This window comes from Schistocerca cancellata, chromosome 5 (assembly GCF_023864275.1).
Source record: "Schistocerca cancellata isolate TAMUIC-IGC-003103 chromosome 5, iqSchCanc2.1, whole genome shotgun sequence".
Lineage (NCBI taxonomy): Eukaryota > Metazoa > Arthropoda > Insecta > Orthoptera > Acrididae > Schistocerca > Schistocerca cancellata.
The window spans coordinates 601480150-601507181 of record NC_064630.1 but is presented as its reverse complement, the minus strand read 5'-3'; the positions used below and the strand labels follow the sequence as shown (position 1 = coordinate 601507181).

The following is a 27032-nucleotide window of genomic DNA, read 5'->3' as shown; positions in this document are numbered from 1 at the left end:
TTTTCATGTACGGTGGGTAACGCATTAGAAATAAATAGCTAAACTTTTTGGTAGGCAACTTCGGCGAAGGGATAAACCTATGGTAAGATACGGCCACACTTCTAATTTTGACACATAAATATAGCAGTATTCTGAAGATCGCTCACAAAACGTGTAAACAAAGATTCTGCTGCCATTACAACCTAAAATGCTTTTCCTACTGAAGATATAGCACGATTGCTGTACCTTGGCCATAGAATGGTACGATTTATACAATATAAAAATTGCTGATTCCGAAAAATCGTTAATATCCAAGATCAAAAATACACAATTCGAGTTTCGACTTATCTGCAAGCCATCTTCAGATCACAATAATTTACGTTGACTAGTGTACACCTGCCAAACGGCGGGACACACTGTAATAATTTGAATGAGCAGGATCAAATGATTCAAATGGCTCTGAGCACTATGGGACTTGACTTCTGAGGTCATCAGTCCCCTAGAACTTAGAACCACTTAAACCTAACTAACCTAAGGACATCACACACATCCATGCCCGAGGCAGGATTCGAACCTGCGACAGTAGCGGTCGCGCGGTTACAGAATGTAGCGCCTAGAACAGCTCGGCCACCAAGGCCGACTGAGCAGGATCGTTTGTTATACAATACAAAGCAATATTGCTGTAAATTCTTACAGAATAGTAGCTCGTCATATATAAGACACATGGACAGAGACGCTTTCTATATCGCACCCCGGCAAGAAAAGTAACACAAATGGAGAACAGCATTTTTTAGTTATTGAAAAGTACGTGGCAAGTGTCCCAACGTGCTCGAAAAATTTAATGGACTTAATACTTACTTCTGAAGGTAGCTTATACTATTTAACTGTAAGTTTTATAGAATTAATTCTTTAACTCGTATTTCCGAAAGTATTGCATTTAAGTTGTGTTACTGGTCTTGAGGGGTAGGATTTGTGGACATTGCGATCATGTTTGCCATATTTCGTACGTTATTTTAAAGTGACGTCAGAAGCAGTGTCTGTTATGGACTCTGCAGAGCGAGATACGTGTTCCACACTAGAAACTAGTTCTACGTAAACTCCTCATGTGAAGATAAACATCATTTGTCGCTGGTGATGCAAGCCTTGGTAAATAAGGAAGCTTTCGTTCTGCGGGAGGCACTGGCCACCAGAGTCACCAGATCTCAGTCTGAAATTACACTTAAATACAGACCAGTAGCTGCTTACAGGCGCTAATAAATAATAACGGGGACAATTGAAAAGGAGTGACCGGACCGGGACTCAAAGCCGGGATCTCCTGCTTACATGGCAGATGCTCTATCTAACTGAACCACGGAGGACACATAGGATAGTTCGACTGTAGGGACTTATCTCTGGCACGCTCCCCGTGAGACCCACATTTCCAACTTCATTTGTAGTGCCCCTGCTCACTATACTCATTACTCGCGGCAGTCATTCTACCGATTCCCGTAAGAGGTTGAGCAAAGCCAGTACATCCGCACTGAAGAAGATCATTGGCCAGAAAGCCTTATCTACATGTCCGAAAAGAACAGATACCATCTTCATATAGACCTCAGTAGACCGTTGAGCCTTTTCGATCCACGCCCATCATGTTACTTGAAATTGCCATTATTTTGTGGAAAAATGGTGTAACATTCCCTTGATAACGGAAGAGGATCTGTATCAATACACTCCGAGACGACTGAATGCCAACGGTTTTACAACACCACATTAGGCATGGTAATGTGTGTTTCCATGTTTTTTGCCCACACCCCAACTCTCACAAATCCATCAATAATATTTTAAATTGCATTAACTAATGCCACATTTAGCGCAGTCGTCATTCTTGTCTCATGAAAGTTTTTCTCATTTCACCATTAACCTGAGGAGCTTTACGGGAAGAAAATAGACAATGTTCAGTCTCTTTTTTTTTTTCTTTCCTTTATTGAAGTTCAATTCCCCCCGAAGGGGGCGGGCTGGCAGCAGCTTAGGATGCCGCTCTTCAGCCTACAGATTTTGTTAGCAAGATGAAGAGAATAAATAATAAAAACAGGCGATAAAATCGGAGACTTAAAGAGTAACATGGCGAAAAGAAATCGTGGAACTTAAAACAAAAAACAGAGGTATGATGACGCTAAGAAAATACATACAAAGCAGACAGGTAAAACAATAGACAGACAATTAAAAAAACACGGCGACAGTCTGGTTTCTGCTCGCAAAAGACATAAAATTCACACCCAGCGACAGCATGGTTTCTGTTCGCAACACGAGGAAGACGAACAACACTGAACAGTCACTGGAACACTACACTAAAAAGTTGGCAAATGTGACATACCACAGCCGAGAGCAGGTGGGGGGAAACTGGACAGATGATGGGAAAATAAAAAAGGGGGGGGAGCCGGGAAAGGAGCTGATGGAGGATGAGGACCCATAAGAGGGGTGGGGGGCGATGGGCAGACGCGACAGGGAGTGGGGTAGGCAGAGGAGGGGAATACAAAAGGACTCGGGGGGGGGGGGAGAAGGGAGGGAGTGAGAGGTTTAGTGGGGAGGAAACAGGATGGAATGGGGGAAGAGGGAGCCCAGGGAAAGGACAGAGGAAAGTAGGGGGAGTGAGGATCAGGGTTGATAGGAGGGATAAATGGAGGGAGAGAGAGCATCATCTGGGAGGGGGAGTTGATGGAAACCACCTTGGGAAAGGAGATGTAGGGTGTAGAGATGGAGGGTAGGGGGGACACAACGATGAAGACGTGGCAGGGGGCGGGGTGTTCAGTCTCCACTGAGGTTATGCATTATATGGCGGTCCCATTGTAAACAGGGTGCAGTGCAAAATTCATTGCATGATAACACATTTAGAACTGAGATAATTCAAAATCTCTTTTCGTTTACACTCGGCATTTATAGCTCCAAACTGATTCAGTAACCACATACATTATTATAAAAATAACATTTCTTGTTTTTGCGTGGCAGTGAAGAGATTATTCGTGAAGAAGCCAGACTCACTGGACACTTGGCGTCTGTTACAGGTGTTGCACTCTGGCTACGGTCTCCCTCTCATCGTAGTTGTGGTCCTCTGCGTGTCTGCATTCCTCATAGTCGCAGGAGGAGCAGCAGCCACCGTAATCTACTTCTACAAGTGAGTAAAATCATCCTTTCGCAGTTCTCTGTAACACACATTATGTGGCATGCTAAAACACAAAATAGCTATGGTGTGTGCGTGGAGTCTTCTAGTTGTCGCAGAACAGATAAATAGTTTACAGTTTTTTTCTCATTGTAGTATAGACATTGTTTCTTCCAGTTCAGTATCGAATTTACTCAGAGCACCCTGAGTGTAATGATCACAGATACACGAATTTGTCTTCTACAGTTTGTGCTAGCATTTTAGTAGCATGATCACTTAATTTATATATTTTTTGCGGGTGATTTGCTATTAAATGTGAGCAAGAAGTAATGAAATACACTGAAACATGAAGGAGATAATGTGTTGAACAAGAAATATAGACAATTACTAAAACAGCTGTTTTCGAACTCCACGGGTCCGTGCTTGCATACAAAAACAACAATAAGGGATTGTGCTTCCGCCTTCGTCAAAACACTTTTGTTATTTGTATGGCAGGTAGTTTACGGTGCAGACTTTCTGTTACCTGTATGAGAATACTACTTGAAACATTTCTGATAGTTCATCAAGAATGAAGAAAATGAAATAATATTTTTTTTCAGAATGAAAATGTTACAAATAAATTAGATTAAAGAAAATACGAGAGGTCAAGTGATGTACATCTTTGAGGTGAAAGGATACTGAACCGGAAGGGTGAAAAACATGAGGAGACGCATGCCTTAGGGATGGCGGTAACAGACTAAAATAAATAAAATAAAAGAAAAAATAGACCTAGATTAATTTGGAAAGGATGAAAACATTAAACAAATTGTACTCTTTTCGTTAACGCAACGTGTAAATATTATCGGATTGTGCACTGCTGAAAGTCTCATAAAAATAAATAAATTAATAAATTTGTGTACGGTATTTCGTTATCTTATTCGCCGACCGCAGGGCTGTCAGTAAATAAAAACATTGCATGCGACACTTGCATCGTTTCCTTTGCTACGCAAAGAAGTTGTCTTCCTTGAAAAATCCCGAGAGTAGCTTCTGTTTCACAGCTTCGCTGTAGAGTGATAATCACATACACGATGCAGAGGTATTGCAGCGGCAATCTTTGAATCTTGTGGAATTAGATGCGTTCCTAGATAACATTGAGGACTTCTGGAAGACTTTTTGTTAAATGTCTTTGGTCTATCGTTGATCGTACGCAGAGTCGACAGGCCTCGCATATTTTCTCTGTCCTACCTCCTCTCCCCTCTCAAATCCAACCCTTTGGCATTCCACCTCTCTCCTTCTTCGCTCTAGTAATTTGCGCCTATTTCAATTTCTAGCAGGCGACAGGACAACTTCCTCGTGGCCGTAGGCTGAATATGAAATATTCCAGAACCAATTAAGAAGAACTCTTGGGAATTCTTACATAATGACAGATTCTTCACATCGTTTCACACGTTTTCGAATTTCGATGGCCTCTCTAACAACGCTGTCCCAGTATCTCGACGTCTGTACCAGAATCCTCGTGCGGTCATTCGCACCAATGACGACCTCATAAACCGTGACTGTGGCTATAATCTTAGCAAGGCTTGGGAACCAGCGATTGGGTTAATCAAGAGTAAATCTAGCGAACGTATAGTTGTGACGACCACGGCGGACAGAGCCATCACACCGACGTCATCTCAGACGCCGTCACAATCTGTTCCAGCGCGCGACCGTGGCGCGGGGCGCGGACGGCGGAGGGAGCGCGCCGCGGGCGGAGGGTATTTAAATCGGCCGCCGCCGCGACCGAACACAGTTCCCTCTGAGCAGCCATAGCGTACGGATCTCCGTGCCGGCACGTTCACAGGAGCTCAGTCCGTCAGTTCACCTGATGATGGCGACATGTATGATCGCCGAAATATTGTGCCCGTTGGACACTATAGACCGCAGCACACCCGTGGATATTTTGATTATCAAATACGCCGGGAGAAACTCAAGAATCACATAATATTCACTTTTTTACGGTGTGTCATTATTAGTAGCTCTGATTGCAGAATGTGGTGGCTTCGCGCTGCAGTGAATGTTCAGAGTCAGTGATCACGTACAGTTCTGTAAATCTGACGACTTTGTTTTATGTTGCGCATTACCTGCAGTGTAAATTTTACTTCATCCACATACATCCTTCTTGATGTTGCATTTTCAACAACTCTAGTGCATGCCACATCGTCACAAAAGAATGCAGACTACTTGTCTTCGTAATCAGCTACACTGCTAGCCATCAAAACTGCAAAACCGTGAAGAAGGCATGTAGCAAACGTCAAACTGGCATGATGTTTACAAGATGTTTATATACGCAGATTGTTAGCATTTTAGGGCAACCGCAGAACGCTCCCTTTATTCTGTATATAAAGAAAGATCACGCCGTAGGTTTTCCTTCTGATTGGATCTGAATTTAGCTCTCTTATGAGAAAGTCATGTACTTAAGAGAAACGTCTTTCAGCGCGTGTCGAAATTAGAAAGTGCACACTTGTAGCTTATTGAGACTGAATTTACTGCTCCATGATATGGTGCCCGCTTTGATAGGGAATGTGAAATCAGTGGGTCCGGGAGGTCCATAGTCGTGCCCGTGTCTGATCTAAAATGCCCCATGCGACTAGCGCCCTAAAGGACATACTGTTTACACGGTCATGCAGGATTGTACAGATACGTCATGTATCTCGAGTTACGATATGAGCATGTATACAGTGAGACATTTACACATATTGCACAACGATGTCTGGAACATTACAGCTTGTTTGTACTGTGGCCACCTTGTAGCTTCCCTTGACTTTGGCAGCAATGATGGAGACGTGTTTACAATGGTGTGTTCAAGACAAGAAGATCAGAATGGTCCAAAGTCCGTTAACATTGGAAACGCTCAGAGCAACGGAATACTGTACACTGGTCAGCCAGAACATTATGACCACGTACCTAATAGCTGATATGTACACGTTTGGCACGGATAACAGTGGCATGGAGGGAGTTGGCACCACATCTCCAAACGCAGGTCTCCTAATTCCTGTAAATTCCTGGGACTGGGGCGATGAGCTCTGACACCAAGTTCAATAACATCCCAGATATGATTGATCGGATTCAGATCGGACGAGTTGGGGGGGCCAGCATATCAATTGGAACCCGTCACTGTGTTTCTTGAACCACTCCATCACATCCCCGGCCTTGTGACATGGCGCATTATCTTGTTGAAAAATGCCACTGCCATCGGAAAACATGGTGGTTTTGAAGGGGTGTACGTGCTCTGCAACCAGTATACGATACTCCTTGGCCGTCACGGGCCTTGCATGAGCTCCATGGTTACCCACGTGAATGGAACCACCGCCAGCTAGCCTCTGTCCCGCAGTAACAGGTGTCAAGGAGATGTTCCCGTGAATGAAGAAGGCTTCGCGCTCTCCCATTGGCATGATGAAGAAGTATAAGTAGGCTGTTTAGGTTTTTATGTTGGTATCTCCTCGTAGCGCTCTGTATCAAAATCACTAACTGTGCTGTGTGCAGTCTGTGGCTGGTTGGACTCATTGTTGGAATATTCGCTTTTGTAGTGTTGGGCAGTTGGATGTGAACAGCACGTAGCGTTGTGCAGTTGGAGGTGAGCCACCAGCAGTGATGGGTGGTGATGGGTGTGGAGAGAGAGATGCCAGAGTTTTGAGAGGTTAATATAAGCGGACGATCTGGACGTGTGTCCGCCAGAAAAAGGAAATTTGTAAAGATGGAGGTCATATATATATATATATATATATATATATATATATATGATGACTTTTGATTGTTCTCTATCAAAATCTTTCATTTGGTAACTATGCCTGTCAGTAGTTAGTGCCTTCAGTAGTTATAATCTTTTATTTAGCTGGCAGTATTGGCGCTCGCTATAATGCAGTAGTTCGAGTAACGAAGATTTTTGTGAGGTAAGTGATTCATGAAAGGTATACGTTATTGTTTTTCAGGGCCATTTGCTCAGCTGTTTGAAAATCAAATAACGTAGAAGTTTACCAGCACAGTCATTCACAATATTTTCAAAGCTATGTTTCGAATGTGGATTCACGCACTGCCACTGCACCAACGTCCAGCGCCCAACGTCACGTGCTCGTTGCAGTCGTAGTTACCGTTGTCGAGGTGTTAACATTGGCACGTGCTGGATCGTCGGCTGCGGAGGCCCATCTTTAGAAGTGTACGGTGCACTGTGTGTTCAGATGCACTTGTACTCTGCCCAGGTTTAAAGTCTGGTGCTAGTTTCGCTGCAGTTCGCCGCCTGATCTGTTTCATTCCAGACTTCCGATTTGTATCTAACCACTGCAGTGGCATTCCGTCCGTAGTTCAGGGGTAACGTCTTTGAGTAATGACCCAAACGTCCACGACCCCGCGTTGAAACATCGTCACTGCTTAAATTTTGAATAAAAATATCAGTAATGGCATCTGAAGACTTCCGGGTTAAGAAGTCACCGGCATCGAGCCAATGGCCCTAACAAAGAGGTCGGAGGAGCGGACAGAGCTTCAGAGCACTCTCCGGCCCGTGGAGAGGGAATTGCCATTAAAGACGGACGAATCCGCAATGAGGATGCAGAAGACAATGGAAACCACTGCATTAGCGACACACAATGTGTATCCACGGGACATGTGTTCTGTAATTGATAAAAGTGTCAGGATGGGCTCTCCATTGGCAAAAGATTCCGGAATAGTCTCCCTTTCGGATCTCCGGGAGAGGAGTGCCAATGGGGAGGTCACCACGAGAAAAATATGGAATAACCAATGAAAGGATAGCGTTCTACGAGTCGGGGCGTGGAAAGTCAGAAGTCTGAACGTGTTAGGGAAGTTAGAAAATCTGGAAAGGGAAAGGATCGATCTAGATATAGTAGGGGTTGGTAAAGTGAAATGGAAAGAAGACAAGGACTTCTGATTAGCTGAGTATAAGGTAATATCAAAAGCAGCAGAAAATTGTATAATAGGAGTAGGATTCGTTATGAATAGGAAGATAGGACAGAGGGTTCGTTATTGTGAACATTTCAGTGATAAAGTTGTTCTTACCATAATCGACAGCAGACCAACACCGACAACGATAGTTCAGGTATGCATACCGACGTCGCAAGCTGAAGACGAAGAGACAGAGAAAGTATATGAGGACATTGAAAGGCTGATACAGTATGTAAAGTGAGATGAAAATCGAGGCGTTATGGGGGACTGGAATGCAGATATAGGGGAAGGATCAGAAGAAGCGTTTACAAGAGAATGTGGATTTGGGACTAGGATTGAGAGAGGAGGAAGTGTAATTGAATTCTGTAATAAACTTTAGCCAGTAATGGCGAATATTCTGTTCAAGAATCACAAGCGGAGGAGGTATACTGGAAAAGAGGCCCGGTGATAGGGGAAGGTTTCAGTTAGATTACGTTACGGTCAGAGATTTCGAAATCAGGTACCGGAATGTAAGGCGTACGCAGGAGCAAATATAGACTCAGATCACAATGTAGTAGTGTTGAAGAGTAGGCATAAGTTTAGGAGATTAGTCAGGAAGAATCAATACGCGAAGAACTGGGATACAGAGGTATTAAGGAATGACGAGATAATGAATAGCTCAGTAGGCAGTACAGTTGAAGAGGAATGGACAACTCTAAAAAGGGCAATCACGTAAGTCGGAAAGAAAAATATAGGTATAAAGAAGGTAACTGCGAAGAAACCATGAAGAAATACTGCAACTGATCGATGAAAGAGGAAAGTACAAAAATGTTCAAGGAAATTCAAGTATACAGAAATACAAGTCGCTGAGGAGTGAAGTGAATAGGAAGTGTAGGGAAGCTAAGACGAAATGACTGCAGGAAAAATGTAAAGAAATCGAAAAGAAATGATTGTCGGAAGTACTAGCTCAGCATATAGGAAAGTCAAAACAACCTTCGGTGACATTAAAAGCAAGTGTGATAACATTAAGAGTGCAACGGGAATTCCACTGGTAAATGCAGAGGAGAGAGTGGAGAGGTGGAAAGAGTACACTGAAGGCCTGTATAAGGGGGAAGATTTGTCTTACGTGGTAGAAGAAGGAAAAGTAGTCGATTTAGAAGAGATAGGGGATCCAGGAACAGAATCAGAATTTAAGAGAACTTTGGACGACTTAGAACAAATGACGCAGATGGGATAGATGTCATTCCACCACAATTTCTAAAATCATTGGGGGAATTGGCAACAAAACGACTATACGCGTTGATGTGTAGAATGTATGAGTGTGACGACATACCATCGGACTTTCGGAAAAATAACATCCAGACAAATCCGAGCTCAGCAAGAGCTGACAAGTGTGAGAATTATCGCACAATCAGCTTTACAGCTCATGCATCCAAGTTGTTTACAAGACTAATATACAGAAGAATGGAAAGGAAACTGGCGGCTGTGTTAAATGGCATCAGTTTTTCTTTAGGAAAGGAAAAGGCACGAAAGAGGCAATTCGACTTTGCAGTTGATAATGGAACCAAAAGAAAAATCGAGACACGTTCCTAGGATTTATCGAACTGGAAGAAGCGTTCGCCAATGTAAAATGGTGCAAGATGTTCGAAACCCTGAGAAAAATTGGTGTGAGCTGTAGGGAGAGACGGGTATTAGACAATATATACAAGAGCCAAGAGGGAGTAATAAGAGTGAAAGACAAAGGATGAAGTACTTGGATTAAAAAGGATGTAATACAGGGATGTAGACTCATATAGTCCCAACTGGTCAATATGTACATCGAAGAAGCAATGAAGGAAATAAAAGATTAAAATTCAAAATGAAATGACATAAATTATACGATTCGCTGAAATTGCTATCCTGAGCGTACGTAAGAGAATTACATGATCTAATGAATGAAATGAAGAGCCTAATGAGTACAGAATATTGTTTGAAAGTAAACCAAAGAAAGACGAAGGTACTGAGTTGTAGCACATATGAGAACAGCGAGGAGCTTATCAGGATTGATAGTCACGAAGTAGATGATGTTAATTGATTATACTTCCTAGGCAGCAAAGTAACCAATGACGGACAGAGTAAGGAGGAGGTCAAAAGCAGACTAGCACAGTATCTAACTTAAACTAACTTATCGCAAGGGCAACACACACCCATGCCTGAGGGAGGACTCGAACCTCCGACGGAAGAAGCCGCGTGGAACGTGACTTGGAGCACAGCATTGTATGGTAGTGAAACATGGACTGTGGGAAAACTGGAATAGAAGAATCGAAGCATTTGAGACGTGGTTCTACAGATGAATGATGAAAATTAGGTGGACTGATAAGGTAAGGAATGAGGAGGTTCTGCGCAGAATCGGAAAGGAGTATATGGAAAATATTGACAATGAGAAAGGATGATAGGACATCTGTTAAGACATCGGGGACTGACTTCCATGGTACCCTCCGCCACACACCGTCAGGTGGCTTGCGGAGTATGGATGTAGATGTAGATGTAGATGTACTAGAGGGAGTTGTAGAGGGCAAAAACCGTAGAGAAAGATAGAGATTGGAATACATGCAGCAAATAATTGAGGACATAGGTTGCAAGTGCTATTCTGAGATGAAGAGGTTGGCACAGGAGAGAAATTCGTGGCAGGCTGCATCAAACCAGTCTCAATGTAGGTAGAGACTTGACAGACAGCTGAAGGTTGACACAAATCCCTGAAACGACGTGAGATTTTATTAAAACCAAAAAGGGTGCAAAAGCCGGCCGACATATGACTCCGAAGAGCAACACGTCAGTGACGCCGCATGAGAATCGTGTTTAAGATGACCCGCAGTGAGAGAGGGTGGCAGACGCGCCAACAGTCACGGCATGTTGACTTTGCCAGAAAATACACTGTTAGTTAAGCTTTACTTATCGGAATACTGCAACTTTTCAACCCTATCACCATACGAAGGGTATCAGAACGGCTAAAGGTCCTGTGTCAAGTGCTACCACAAAGTTCGAAGCTACGAGCTGTTTAGACGATCCGCCCCTTAGTGCCGTAGTGGGCGACCAGACACAAGTTTTGTGAGAATGGCGTGCCGAGCCGCCAGTTTGGTCATCCGTGACATCCCAGGTCCCCAAGCCTCCATCCGTGTGGTTGATTATTGCTTGTGGTGTTACGTGAAGGCGTAAGTCTACCGTAATCGTCAACCCCATTGGTAATTCTAAAGGACGACATCTGACGGCAATTACTCATCATAACTACTGATATGCTGCGCACAGCTAAAGATATTGTCAATGAATAACGGCCGATATGAAGCGCTATTTGTTGGCCGTTTTGTACACACTTTTCAATAAAACCCCATGTCATTTCAAACACGTGTTTGAGTTTTTTTACCTCTCTACCTACTTTATTCCGTGAAGAATTGAATATTCCCATGTTAACAGTCTTTTGAGTCACTCTGTACAGAAAAATGTCAAGATGTGGTCTTTTCAGAAGAGTGCCGTTGCGCGTGTATAATCGCGATGGACATACCGATACGAGTAGACTATAAGGTGAACCAACGTTGCATACGCGATTGTTATCTGATCCAGCGTGATGGTATGGGATTCTATGTTGGACACGCAAGAGATTCACTTCTGGTTCGCATAGCTTGTAACTTGGAAAGCAGCCATTACGTTTCTAACGTATTAAAGCTGGTGGCTGAGCTTTATCTTCGAGGTCTCTCTAACGTTATGCTTCAACACGATAAAGCAACACTGCATATTTCTGTATTTTCCTGGTATAACTCGATGCAAAGAGTGTTAGACAGTCTGTCCAAATCACTCACTCAAACGTTTGGCCATCTGTCTTCGGCAGACTTACCCACCACCACTCGCCAGCCGCTACAGTTGATGAACTCTGGCATTGATTTGATGGATCATTCAATGATGTACCCTATCCATCTTCCGTGTTAATTTCGACGCAATGCTCTGCTGAGTCGTGTTGCTAGTAGAAGTGTCAGATTTGTGTACGAAATTTCGCAACGCTGTGTAACATCAAAGTAACTACGAATTTACTCAGGTATTCTTTGTATTACTGTGTATAGAAAAATTTCGTTGGTTTCTACCCCTCTTTGAGCACCAGCTGTTACGGTCATGTTGCGTTGAATTAGTACTCAACTATTTTTAGGCATTTAAATTTATTCTTACAAGTTTAACTGTGACAAGTTTAATCAAAATCTATGAAATTAGTATCAGTTGTTGAGCATTTTACTACAGACATGTTACTCAGATGGTAGAGCACTTGCCCGCGGAAGGTAAAGGTCCCGAGTTCGAGTCTCGGTCGGGCACACAGTTTTAATCTGCCAGAAAGTTTCATATCAGCGCACACTCCGCTGCAGCGTGAAAATCCCATTCTGGAAACACCCCCCAGGCTGTGGCTAAGCCATTTCTCCGCAATGTCCTTTCTTTCAGGAGTGCTAGTTGTGCAAGGTTCGCAGGAGAGCTTCTGTAATGTTTGGAAGGTAGGAGGCGAGGTACTGGCGGAAAAAGCTGTAACGACGGGGCGTCAGTCGTGCTTGGGTAGCTCAGATGGTAGAGCACTTGCCCGCGAAAGGCAAAGGTCCAGAGTTCGAGTCTCGGTCCGGCACACAGTTTCAATCTGCCAGGAAGTTTCAAGATGACGGTAGTTACAACAAAAACACGATACACCTCTCATTCCGCTGCACTGCAACAAGTCATAAGATACAAAGATAACACGAATGAAAACTGCCGTGCATGCTTCAACCAGCTATATATATGATGCAAAGTGATCCTAGAGGGGGTTGATGCTAACATAAGGTACAAATAATCATTCAGATTAATTAAAGACAAGTTAATTTAAAACTATAGACCTGTAAAACATTATCAGTTGCACTATGTGATCAAAAGTATCCGGACACCTGGCTGAAAATTACTTACAAGTTCGTGGCGCCCTCCATCGGTGAGGCTGGAATGTAATACGGTGTTCGCCCGCTCTTAGCCGTGACGACAGCTTTCACTCTCGCAGACATACGTTCAATCAGGTGCTGAAAGGTTTCTTGGGGAATGGCAGCCCATTTTTCACAGAGTGCTGCACTGAGGAGAGGTACCGATGTCAGTCGGTGAGGCCTGGCACGAAGTCGGCGTTCCAAAACATCCCAAAGGTGATCTATAGGAATCAGGTCAGGACTCTGTGCAGGCCAGTACATTACAGGGATGTTATTGTCGTGTAACCATTCCGCCACAGGCGGTGCATTATGAACAGGTGCTCGATCTTGTTGAAAGATGCAGTCGCCATCACCGTATTGCTCTTCAATAGGGGGAAGCAAGAAGGGACTTAAAACATCAATGTAGGCATGTTCTGTAATAGTGCCACGCAAAGCAACAAGGGGGGCAAGCCTCCTCCATGAAAATCACGACCACACCGTAACACGACCGCCTCCGAAATTTGCTATTGGCACTACACACGCTGGCAGATGACGTTCACCGCGCATTCGCCATACCCACACCCTGCCATCGGATCGCCACATTGTGTACCGTGATTCGTCACTGCACACAACGTCTTTTCACTGTTCAATCGAGCATTGTTTACGCTCCTTACACCAAGCGAGGCGTCATTTGGCATTTACCGGCGTGATGTATGGTTTATGAGCAGCCGCTCGACCATGAAATCCAAGTTTTCTCACCTCCCGCCTGTCATAGTACTTTCTGAGAATCCTGATGCAGCTTGGAATTCCTGTGTGCTGATCTGGATCTGGATCTGGATCTGATAGAGTCAGTCAACAGACGAGGTCGGCCTGTGCGCTTTTGTGCTGTACGTGTCGCTCCACGTTTCTACTTCACTATCACATTGGAAACAGTGCACGTAGGGATATTTAGGAGTGTGGAAATCTCGTGTACAGACGTACGACACAAGTGACACCCAATCACCTGACCACGTTTGAAGTCCGTGAGCCCCGCCGAGTGCCACATTCAGCTCTTTCACGATGTCATCAGCTACTGAGGTCGCTGATATGAAGTACCTGGCAGTAGGTGGCCGCACAAATCACCTAATATGAAAAACGTATGTTTTTGGGGGTGTCCGGATACTTTTGGTCACATGGTGTATATAGAAGAAAGCACGATATTTAAAAAAAATGTTTAACCGTATGAAAAACGTATTCGCCCTCTGACAGTTTAAAGCTGGTCAGAATTTAATTAATTTCGTTACTTGATATCCGGTTTTGTTTCATTTAAATTTTTCTTACTTACTGTACGAATCAAAACGTAAAATGTAATATGAAACACAAGAGAGTGTGTACGTTGTTTAAATTTATTTCGTCTTCATCCTTTATAAGACTAATTTTAGAGCCATCACAATGTACTCAACTTTGGGCTGATTTATGTAATGGTTTTTTAGTTTTCGAACGTTCTGTTACGTTATGACTAGCTTTAAACCGTCAGCAGAAGAATACTTTTTCATATGGTGAAACAATTTTTTTATAACTCCTGCTTTCTTACGTACAAATGAAAATATTTTAAGGATCTGTACTTATAAATGAACTTCCTTTTAATTACTTTGTATGACTATTTATACGTAATCCATGCATGAACGCCCTTTCGGATCGCTTTGCATCCAATATGTACCTGGTTGAAACATGTATTGCAGTTTTGGGGCGTGTTATTTTTGCATCTTATAACTTGTTTTAGTTATCACTTCTGTCATTTGTTTTCAACCTTTTAATGTAGTAGCTAGTAATTTGCTTCCTTTTAATTATATTGTAGATTGTCAAGATGGTTTCAGCGTATACCAACCAGTAATTTTATTCAAAAAACTTCGCAATCAAGACAATCAAATAATAATTTTGATCATCATTATTGCTTTCCAGATCGTCATGTTACGTAAAATTCTATTCAATTTGAGCCCTGGTCCGGCACATTACTTAAAGTCAGTGAATTTTAGAACAGTGCCAACTTTGCTGCTACAGAGTGAAAGGTTCACTGCCAACTTCATTTCAGCAAAGCTGCGCACAAATTAGTAGCACTTGGCTAGTGTCTGTGATGTGAGTCAGACCTCGAGTGCAGGAGAACGTCTGTTGTTAACCACTTGAACGATTTAATGAAACTTGTTACAGCTAAGAACACGGTTCAAGGTCGAAAAACATTCACGTTCCAACATGTCATGACAGACTATTACCAACTCCACTAGCAGTCTCTATGGTGGGGGGTTTATTATTATTATTATTATTATTTTGTTTTCATATTATTATTTGTTTTTAAAATATTGAAATTTAGGCATTTAATTACCACCATATTTTTTAGCTAGGCTTCTCTACCGGGATTGTCTGTTGGCGAGTATAATTTTGGGGCGTGATTTACGCCTAATCGCTATCGGACTTCCTTTTGCTAAAAGTGAAATTTTAGATGCAGTTTCTTTTCTGAAAGCAAACCAATCGTATTCCACTGATTGGTGCCGTTAATGTGCGGTCATTCACCAATAGACATCCCCTCACAAAGTAAGCCACATTTTCTTATCAAATTCATGAAAAAGCAGAGGAAAAAAGGTATAATTAGTCGTAATGATAAACAAAATGAAATTAAATAATTGTTATTGCGCAAAATGAGTACAAAAAAACTGAATCTCTACGTAATATAGATTATTGCGACCGTACCGGACAATGGCTGAAGAGGAAGGAGCGAACAAAAGTTTCCGGTCCGGTTCATTTAACATTACATAGATACAGAGAGGTTTTATTGTAATCGCAGTGTTTACTAATCAGCGATAAAATCGTCTCAGCGCTACTGCGCGAAAACACACAGTCACGAAATCCGCTAACACTTGGGGAACATTACACAGCCCCCTAAATTTTTAAAAGTTTTTATCTCGGTTCGTTCGTGTCGGGTAATGTAGTGAATATCATAATTAATAACAGAAACCAACATAGGAGAAAATATACATTAGAAGGAAAAACATTCCAGTGAAAATAAGTGACGAAACCAGTCAGTGGCGAGGTATTTCGGAATATGTTGCTACGAGCCACCACTGACTACATTACAAAGTATTGCCCTATTTGGTACAAACATATGACATGTAAACTTTGCGATCACGGCTTCATCTAATTGCATTCAAATTTCACCCATGGCCTTCCTTAGCTTACTGCTTCATACACTCATATCTGTTAAAAGATGCTTTTCATGCTTCTGCACATTTGGATACAATGCTGCTTACATCTCTGCTGTGGGTCACGAATTGTTTGACGCAAAAAGGGGTTATCTCATAAATTTTGGGAAGACTGTATCATTTACTGCTCCAGTTCATCAACCGTATCAACGGGAGTGTTGTGCTCGATAACTTTTGGGTAACCCCAGACACCTCCTGCTTCATATCAGCGCTTGTACCCTATTACATCAGGAGTAAAAAGATCCGGTGCCCCATCATGCATACACCACAGTCTCCAACCACAGGCCATGGATGTAATTTGAGGTCCATAATGCGGTCTTATCGAAAAGATAGCATTTAAACGACACTGAGGTGACAAAAGTCATGGGATAATGATATGCACATATACAGACGGCTGTGGTATCGCGTACACAAAGTATAAAAGGACAGTGCATTGACGGAGCTGTCATTTGTACTCGGGTGATTCATGTAAAAAATTTCTTACGTGACTGCGGCCGCACGACGGAAATTAAAAGACTTTGAATGCGAAGTTCTAGTTGGAGCTAGACACATGGGTCATTCCATCTCGGAAAGCGTTGGGGAATTGAATTTTCCAAGATCCACACTGCCAAGAGTGTGCTGAGAACAGCAAATTTCAGGCATTACCTCTCACCATGGACAACACAGTGGCCGACGGTCTTCACTTAACGACAGAGAGCAACGGCGGTTGCGTAGAGTTAGCAGTGCTAACAGAGCAGCAACCGTGTGTGAAATAGCCGCAGAAATTAATATGGGGCGTGGGACGTAATAATTTATTAGGAGAGTGCGTCGAAATTTGGCGATAATGGTCTACGACAGTAGACGGCCGACGCGAGTGCTTTTGCTAACAACACGGCACCGCCTGGACGCCTCTCCTGGGCTCGAGACCATATCGGTTGGACCCTAGACGACTGAAAAGCAGTGGCCTTGTCAGATGAGTCCCGATTGGGGGATGGTGAAAGCTGATGGTAGGGTTCGAGTGTGGCACAGACCCCACGAAGCCTTACTCAAGATGTCACCAATTTTTTTTTTTTTTTTTGTCATTAGTCTACTGACTGGTTTGATGCGGCCCGCCACGAATTCCTTTCCTGTGCTAACCTCTTCATCTCAGAGTAGCACCTGCAACCTACGTCCTCAATTATTTGCTTGACGTATTCCAATCTCTGTCTTCCTCTACAGTTTTTGCCCTCTACAGCTCCCTCTAGTACCATGGACAGTTCGAGCGAATGATTTGGTTACCCAGATCGCTCGACATGAAACGCAGCATTTATGGGACGCAGTAGACACGTCATAATGTCTCCAGAATGAGATTTTCACTCTGCAGCGGAGTGTGCGCTGATATGAAACTTTCTGGTAGATTAAAACTGTGTGCCCGACCGAGACTCGAACTCTAAGGTCCCGAGTTCGAGTCTCGGTCGGGCACACAGTTTTAATCTGCCAGAAAGTTTCAGGTCATATTGTGCTCCCAAAATGCTGCACTGGCAACACTTCTGCAGTTATGGACAGCTGTAACGGAGGCATGGCTCAATACTTCTGCAGAGTACTTCCAACGATGTGTTGAGTCCACGCCATGCCGAGTTGTTGCAGTACGCCGGGCAACAGGCGGTCCGGCACGATACTGGGCGGTATCCCACGACTTTTATCACCTCAGTGTATGTTTAACTAACTAAAACCGTATTTTGTACTCAAGTCATTGGCGGTTTGTAACACGATTTCGCAATTATCTCGCAAACAACTGATTTGCGGAGCTATGTTTATCGGAACGTTCTTTCTCCTACTGTCGCATATTTTCACCCGAGTCAGTTTTCGCTATTAATTATGTTTTAGGGTTTGTACGTACGCAGAATAGTACGGAACAACTACTGCACAAACGTCTGCTGATTGACATTAAGTGCGTCGTGCGGTAAATGAAAGCAAAATGTAGAGTTCTTCACAAGGAGATGATGTAAAACTAACAAGGTTACAACACGAACAGAAAAGAGTTATATATAAATACAAGGTAAAACCAGTAACTCATGACACGAATGGAAGTTGGAGCTCATTTTAAGGTCAGAGATCACATAGGCACCAAAAATTACGTATGCCCGCAGCATCATCGCTCTGTTGAATCTGAAAATTATAACTTCAGACCGAAAACTATTCGAGAATACTTTCCTGTTGCCTTTCTCCATTAAATGCTCTGCGTCATGCATCTCGATTATATTTGGCTGCGCTCATTATCGTTATCATAGCTTCCGTAAGATTAATTCCCAATAATTCAAAGTATCGACCACATAAGGACCTGCTGGCGGTGTTGTACGTGTTCCTAAGCCTGTTTATGGCCATCGCTGTGGCGCAGAGTACTGTTGTGGAAAGGGACGGAGTGTTGGTACACTACAGAAGTAACATTCTAGAAAATTTCTTGCCGATTAAAGCTGTGTGCCGGACCGGAACTCAAATATGGGACCTTGCCATTTCGCGGTTAATGGTTCTTACGACTGAATTATCCTTTTTGGGGGGGGGGGGGGGCTCCTTCTCCCATAACCGTCTTCCTTGCGCTCTCCAAGGGTGCCTTCATCGCCGAGCTTCACTGCTTTAATTAAATTTAAACTTAAATATCACGTTCCGACAAAGAGTGATACATAATCTCCACACCTTTACAGCAATAAAGAACGAAATCAAGAAATATATGGTGTGAAATAAAATTGTAAGTCTTCCTCAGAATCCATTTGCCGCCACGGAAGTTCCTTGTGGTGAATTGAATCTTCGTAATATACAGCGAAACAAAAAGTGTATTTCTTCATAATGCAGTTTTCATAAACAAATATCTTGACGTACTGTACTTCTTTATGCCAAATAAAGAACTAAGGATAAAACACAATTAACAGCAGATGAACGAATTGACAGTCCTTCATAGGAATTTAAAGCCTGCGGCCTTCTTGGTTCTCAGCCGGCCGGTGTGGCCGAGCGGTTCTAGGCGCTTCAGTCTGGAACCGCGCAACCGCTACGGTCGCAGGTTCGAATCCTGCCTCGGGCATGGATGTGTGTGATGTCCTTAGGTTAGTAAGGTTTAAGTAGTTCTGAGTTCTAGGGGACTGATGACCTCAGATGTAAGTCCTATAGTGCTCAGAGCCATTTATCTTGGTTGTCAGACAGAAAATAAAATATTCACTGGACGCCGTACAAAAAAGTAATCGTTGTAACAAAGTAAGCGTCTTTTAATTCAAAAACTCCTGATGGAAATATTGAATACAAACTAGCATAACCTGGTAGCAGACATCCTCGCTGACACTCGAAACTAAATGTTCACTTCCTGAGGTTATATACTGTTTTAAAAAATAATGTACCTTAAATAACGGAAATAGAAGTTTCTTTCAGCTATTGTAGAGTACCAGTCTTAGTCAATGTCATGAAGTAGACAAGCAAATGGCTCTGAGCACTATGGGACTTAACTGCGGAGGTCATCAGTCCCCTAGAACTTAGAACTACTTAAACCTAACTAACCTAAGGACATCACACACATCCATGCCCGAGGCAGGATTCGAACCTGCGACCGTAGCAGTCGCACGGTTCCGGACTGAGCGTCTAGAACCGCTCGGCTACCGCGGCCGGCAGTAGACAAGCAGCCTGTCCGCAGTATATGTGGAGATATGTATTGGAATGTGCACCACACCAAGCAAGTTCAGAATGGTCTTGAGACAAGATCCTACGTCTGTTTATGTGTTAGTGTTTTTCTAATGAAGTTTTGCATGACGAAAAATCTCAGCATATGGAGCATAGAAAAGTAGATAAGTAGTTTGCACAGCACCGCAAATCACGTAGTCACATTAAATGAAGGGAAAAGAGAACACGAAAGGAAAAGTAGAACAAATAAATTGTAGTCCCCTATCACCATACGCTTTTTGCAAAGATATTTTCATGAAATTTGCAACGGTGTAACAATATTTCTTCCGTGTTTGTTCTCTTCCGTGTTCATTCTATAAATATTCCAGGAAATCCAATTCATCAGACATTTTTAGGCAGAATACTGCATTAATTGTGTGTTCCATAATCCATGTCGTCCCATTTTCTTTGCTTTGGGATAGGGATTCCATTGCGGTATGATGGCATCTGTGATGTGATTCATAGCTACCAGCCTTACAGCTCTAACTGCGTCGGTACCTCTTGCCCTACCAAACTTCCGGATCCAAATTACGAATTCACATACTGGTATTCCCCCATTCTACGACCCCCATTGGACAGTCAGAAGCCGACTCATGATAAAAGGAGCTACTATGATCATTCATAGCTGTCAGATGCATTTCATGCCAAAAAGCGGCAACACCTCGTAATTATATCTGAATTCGCTCCGACAAATGAAATATGTTGATTCATCTACATTGTGGCTTTGGATACAGCAATTACAATGCCAGGTTTCAGCTGTATCGGGTACATATCTTTTCAAATAAGAAATTAGATTAGACCAACACTTAATAATTACTGAAACATCCGATTTGTATCTACGTGTATGGATCTTTATCTAATTTATCATTACAAATCTGTTAGCCTTCTAGCTTACAATCAGGTTTTTCAAAGTGTGTCTTAAGTTATAAAGGGTGATTCCGTGACGATGTTACAAACTTTCTGGGTTGTTGGAGAAGGGTAAGTGTATCAGTTTGATGTGAGGGACCTTATTCCGGAAACGACCAAGTCCAAATTTATAAGGGAAAATCATTGTGAAACCTCTGACAGTGGAATACATGTACCTCTACCGTTGTTGTTAAGATTGTAGGGCAGGCAACTTAGATAGGCTGTAGTATGGACCAAAATAAGACAAAATGTGCAGTAAAATGGGATCTAAAATTCATATCTTAAGATATATGGTTATTTGTTCATCTTCGCTATTACGAAACAGGTCACTTCTGAACAAATGCCCAGAGCTCTTATGGTATGCATTTTAGATCCCATGTCTAGAGGACTTTTTTTGTTTTGGTCCGTTCCTGAAAGTGGCCTACCCTGCAGTCTTAGCAACAACAATACATGTGTTTTACGGTCAGAGGTACCAGAACGAGTTTCACTTACACTTTTCGACTCGATCGTTTCCGAACCAAGGTCCTTCACTTCTCTTTCATACATTTACTCTTGACCGTTATCCCTTAAAGTTTGTATCATCGTCACGGAATCACCCTGTGTTTGACAGTAAAAGACTGTCACACAACTGACAAACTTGTTGAGATAAAAAAGTTATGCATTTTTTATCTAAACCTGAAGTACTGAAAGAACATCGTCCTCCTTTTTCAGTAATTAGCTTCTTGAGGGAGCTAGTCTCCTATAATTACTGCAGGCTAAATAGATGATCAATACTTCTGTCTCCGCATTAAATATGCACAGTGCATCATTAAATATTTCTAAGCATTTATAGTATGCTTTCAGTTCTCCATTAAGTGTTAACATGGCTGTAATGTTCTGTGATAGTGGTAACTTGATCGTTAAACTTTGGTAGCTCATAGGAAAATATGATTTTGTGTTTTCCTCACTTTCTGTTCGCTGCCACGCAATCTCTATATGTTTCTAAACTCGTTTCTTAGTTTTTTTTTCTTTTATGCACTTATACGTATTTTGCTGTAGTTTACTGTTTTCCGTGATGAGGCTGTTCTCTTAGCTAGATTTTTATCAATTAGTTCCTTGCCTTCAGACCCCTGCATAAGCTGTGCTTGGCAACTCATAGAAAACAGAATACAACGGGATAGTTTCACCAGTTGCAGATGCAATGATTCTTCACAGGTTCTTGTAGCTGCTAAGGTAATCGCGGTTTTACGACTTTTACTCATGTCACGGGTTCATCGAATGTTGCAGGTATCGGCGGAAGAGACAGAGACGCAGGTCGGGCGCCGGAGAGTACCGAGGAGTGGCAGCAGAAGTTCCGCTAAACAACCAAAGGCAGCTGGTGAGTAAATGTCGGCTGCTCGTTACCATCCTGATCACACAGTTTTTCAGTCACAAGAGCAGAACTCCAACTGTTATCCAAGTAGCTTACGATACGGATCTAAGTATTTCCCTGATATAACAGATATAAAATTATTCGAGCGTTTATGTTGATATGTCAACGGCCTTGTCGCTTTGGAAACACCAGTTTCAATTAGATCACCGAAGTTAAGCACAGTCGGGCGTGGTTAGTACTTGGATGGGCCTGTCGTGCGCTGTTGGTAACTGGGACTGTATTCAGCTCTTGTGAGGCCAATTAGGGAGTTACTTGAGGCGAGAAGTAGCGGCTGCAGGTCACGATACCTGACAACTGCCGGAAGGTTGGTGTGCTGATCCCATTCCCTCCATATCCGCATCCGATGACGTCTGTGCGCTGAGGGTGACGTGGCGGTCAGTCGGTACCGTTGGGCCTTTTCAGGTCTGTTCGGACGCAGTAGTTATTGAGACATACTTAAGTACTCATGCTTCTAACAAGTATGCAACGAGGAGAATAATTATTAGGCTGCATGATCAGAACTTTGTAGATGTAATACAAGAAACAATTCATGTAGTTTGGTAGTTAACACAATGACTCGCATTCTGGATACGCTTCATGTTCCCATCAGATGGGCCATCAGATTTAAGTTTCACGTGATTTCCCCAAACTGCTCCAGACAAATGCCAGGATTGTTCCTCTGAAATGGCTACAGGCAATTTCCTTCACCATCCTTCCGTATTCTGAGCTTGTGCTCTGTCACTAATGACCCCGTTGTCAACAGGAAGTTTAACTCGAATTTTCCTTCCATTCTTACATTTAATGTAAAGCAGATCATCCCTTTTTTCTGTAGCAAATTGCAACAAGCAATGTTAAATATTGAAAAACTTAAAACATATGCTGGTGAGTCCTTGAAAGAAATATCTTTCCGATGGCAGAGTGTCATGAAAAATGTGGAAATTCAAAAAAGGTGTCCTCTAAGCGGAACGATAGGATTATAGGATACTCTCCATCTTATCAACATGTCAACACCTTTCGGAAGACATGAAGAAAGTGAAACATGACGACTGACGTAAAAGTCAAATGGCAAGTGACTGTATTTCTAAAATTCGGAGATTCCATTTTCATAGAAAACAGAATGTGAAAGAAAGGAAAAGTGAAAGTCATGAGGAGCAAGAAAATAGAACTTCAATTCAGAGAATTTCCTGTTTCAGCAACATAATTACTCACCAATGTAGCAATGTGTGAGCTTTCATGGGTCAGATTTTTCTCAAGATATATGTTGTCGAGTCTCTGTTACAGTGGGAAAATCAGAACATAGGACAGGAGACCTTTCACCAGATAATAATGGCCAATGCTTTTCAATATTATTATTGAAAAAATCAAGTTTTGCAACATCGCTAGCAATTATTTTTATTACCGTTACCGATTTTGACAGATCTAGCTTGTCGTCATCGAATCCTTCCAGAACTAGGCAGTGTCGAACCATTCGAATGTCGCAACCTCAGCGGAAGATTCTAATGAATTCATATTTCTTCTGTTTCATGCTGAGCGCACGAGTGACGCAACATGTCGACGGCAGTAGCAGCCGTATCTGCTGAAGCGGCCACTCACAAAATGTTTCAAAACGTCCTGCAACAAGTCAATAAGAAAAAAACCCTTGATAAAAAAAAACGAAAACATGAACAATGTAGCATAAATGGCGCCGTGAGTCACTGTTGAAAACTGTGAACAAAGGAAGCGGAAGGATATTTTCTCAGGAACGAGGCTAATGAATGTACAAACCAGATCGTAGAAGACGTAGAATGCACCAGTTATGGGGAAACAAAGAAGACATCTGGCAAACGACACGACTCGAGCTATCATACCATCCTTAGGGTTGTCGACTTAAAAAAAAAAAAAACGCAATGTTTTCCCTTGGGTAATTGGGGAATGAGAGGCAAAAGCCGTGTTGCGCTACGTGACGGTATTTTTAATAAATAATTTGTCCAGCTGTCAACGGGACTGAAAACGTGAACTGACAATTTGTAGTTATACTCACTGTTAGGCATAATGAATCTACTGTCGAAGACAGTGAGACGTTCCTGTGTGTATACATGATTTGAGACATAGTTCAAGACTTCAGTTGTGAGCAATCAGGTAATCGTATAAGGTGTCTGTAGTATAACACCTGTGCAGAACTCGTGTAGCAATCCCATCTTCCTGACACTGACACTTTTCATTGTCTGCTTTTTATTCAGTCTATCACTACCAATAACATCAGCCATCACACCACAACTGTAACAAGGCAAATGATGTAAGTCGGTTTGCCTATCTCAATGACAAAACTCGGGATAAGAGCGATCAGAACACGCACACCGAGGGTTTCATACAATCTTAGTTATGTGTATACAAGAGATATTAGGCAAGTAAGTAAGTTCCGATCGGTCACTAAATGGAAACCACTGAGAAAATCAAAAATATTTTATTTGCAACAGTTAGCTACAACTTCCAGCTACTGATGTACATAGTCGCCGCTCCGACTTAGAAGACTGTTGTAGCGTTGAACCAAGTTTCCAATACCCTCGTCATAGAAGCCAGCCGCCAGTGTTTTCTGCCAATCCCTACGCTGATCTACAGCTCGTTGCCGCACCAAAATGTGCCAGCGGTTCATGTGAGCAGAGAAGAAACTCAGAGGAACCAGCTGTGGGTGATCAAACACTTCACATCGAAATCGCTGCAGTAGCATATTCATTACGCCAGCAGAATGCGGCTGAGAATTGTCTTGAAGAAGGAAACGGATGACAGCTATGCTATGTGGGCTGCGTAGCTTCAGGCGAAATTACTCACCAGGCCATCGTACTTGGCGGGAGACACCATTTGCTAGGCATCTTTACGTGCCCACTGTATGCTCAGAACTGAAAAGAGCGACGTGACGCGATCGATGGGCATGCTAAAAACAATGCCCAAATCATCAGCTTCATCGGATTTTCACAGTGGTTTCCATTTCCGGACCGATCGGATCTAATTTTCCGAATAGCCCTTGTAGTTCACTTAGCCCGATATCTAGAGGATTTTTTTCTGTTATCAGTGTCGATACTGGGAAGATATCGGTCCTGCGAATTTCAAGACTGTCGAGAATGTTTTAATTTAAAGTTTTAAGTATGCATTTTTGGTAATTTCTTTCGCATATGATATTGTAATTTAATATATGTTATTAATTTAGGAGTTATATTAAAGTGCTATGCTAATTGGCAATTGCATTTATGTCACATATTTTGATACTCGCAAACTCACTTCTCAAGATTTTAGAGGATACTTCTACTGGCCTAGAATCATGAAATTTGGCAAGAAGCAGGGTTTGACGGTACAGGTAAAAGAAAAAAAAATATCCGAAAATTGTACATTGCACCGCAAAGGGACGCTAGATCTTAGTGTATGAGATAAATCTGAAATTGATATCTCTGCCTGTTCCTAGGGAAAAGTGGTCTTAACAAACAGTCAGGCAGACAGACAGATAAGCAGTCGGATAACAAATCACAGAAAACATTTTTCGAGCAATATAATTATAAATTAAGAGTTTTCAGATTTTTTCCTTTACTTTTACTACGAAGTCTTGTTTCTTGCCAAATTTTGTGACTAATTCAACGAGAGATACCGTATAGATTTCAAAGAGCGTGTTTACGGGCATCAAAATATGTGACATAACTGGCTGTATCTCTTGACTGCATTGTATTAAGAGTATTCTTTTACACCGCCAAGGGACCTTAAACCTCAGTATGTGACATAAATTTCGACTTGACTCGTGTTCTTGTTCCTGACAAAATGTTCCGTTTTTACCGACTGACATACCGAAATCTAAAAAATAGCTATAGTGTTTCTGTGATCCCATTTCTGCAGCAGGCATACTTACTTCTATGTATTTAGTTATAACTTCGACACTCAAATTATATATAGACTGCCAGAAGGAATGTACCGTCCTCAAAGTCTGTGTTCAGTGACACCAGAATATAATACGTGCATACTGAAGGGCTGAAGTGTTAGTGATTCATTTGTCACGGTCGCGCTCAGAAGCCCTCTATGGGCGCCCTCAGTTCTGACTCTGTAGGCAGTAACTGTGCTGCGTTTAGAGGTGATCACTGTTCGCCACATTCATTGTAGGATACAACCATGCCCCACCGACGAGTAGGTACTGCTGTTGAAAGGTTTCAGCCTCTTGAAGAGGCATTCTGGGCCTTGGAGGAAGGTGTGTGGAGGTATCGTCGGACTGCTGCACTTGTTGGGCACAGTGTATTGGTGGTGTGTCGCTGTTATCAGCAGTGGTCTCTGGAAAATCCCCACACCATCAGGCAAGGCCCTGGACATTTGCATTGTACAGACGCACGTAAAGATCTACGCATTCTGCGAGTAGCAGTGGCTGATCAGACATCGTCCAGGTACGAAATCAAGGCACATGTTGTACCTGCTGTGTCATCAGAGACAGTTGGGAACAGTCTGCCGGCAGCATAATTAAGATCACGTGTGTTCTGGCTAGGCGACTGATGATATCATGGCGCTGCCAAGTAAGGCTACTTTGGTGCCGTGAAAGGAGAGTGGAATGGTGCTCTGTTGTCTTCAGTATGAGAGTAGATTCTGTCTGTATGCAAGTGATGGACGTAGAGGTTTATGGCGTAGATCAAGGGAACTGTTTATTCCAGAGCGCATTCCCTCACGATACACAGGTCCCATCCCAGGCTTTATGGTGTGGGGGTCCATCAGTTACAACTCGTGGTCTCGTTTGATATTTCTGCAGCGTAAAGTAACCAGTGTCCACGACACTTAACAGGCTAATGTGATTTCTCCGACAGGAAACTGACAGACTTTTTCAGCCGACAGTATGCGTCCACGTAAGGCTTTTTCAGGCGACAGTGTAGGTCCACGTAAGGACCCTACCACGCATCGTGTTGTAC

General features: G+C 42.6%; 1 protein-coding gene across 1 annotated transcript in view; it reads left to right on the top strand.

Annotated features, from left to right (window-relative positions):
• Positions 1-27032, top strand: part of LOC126187995 (uncharacterized) — a 238708-nt gene that overhangs the window by 191621 nt on the left and 20055 nt on the right. The window contains exons 3-4 of the mRNA XM_049929404.1: positions 3021-3130; positions 22002-22092. Of these exons, the coding sequence (XP_049785361.1) occupies positions 3021-3130; positions 22002-22092 (201 nt within the window). The remainder of the gene's footprint in view (positions 1-3020; positions 3131-22001; positions 22093-27032) is intronic.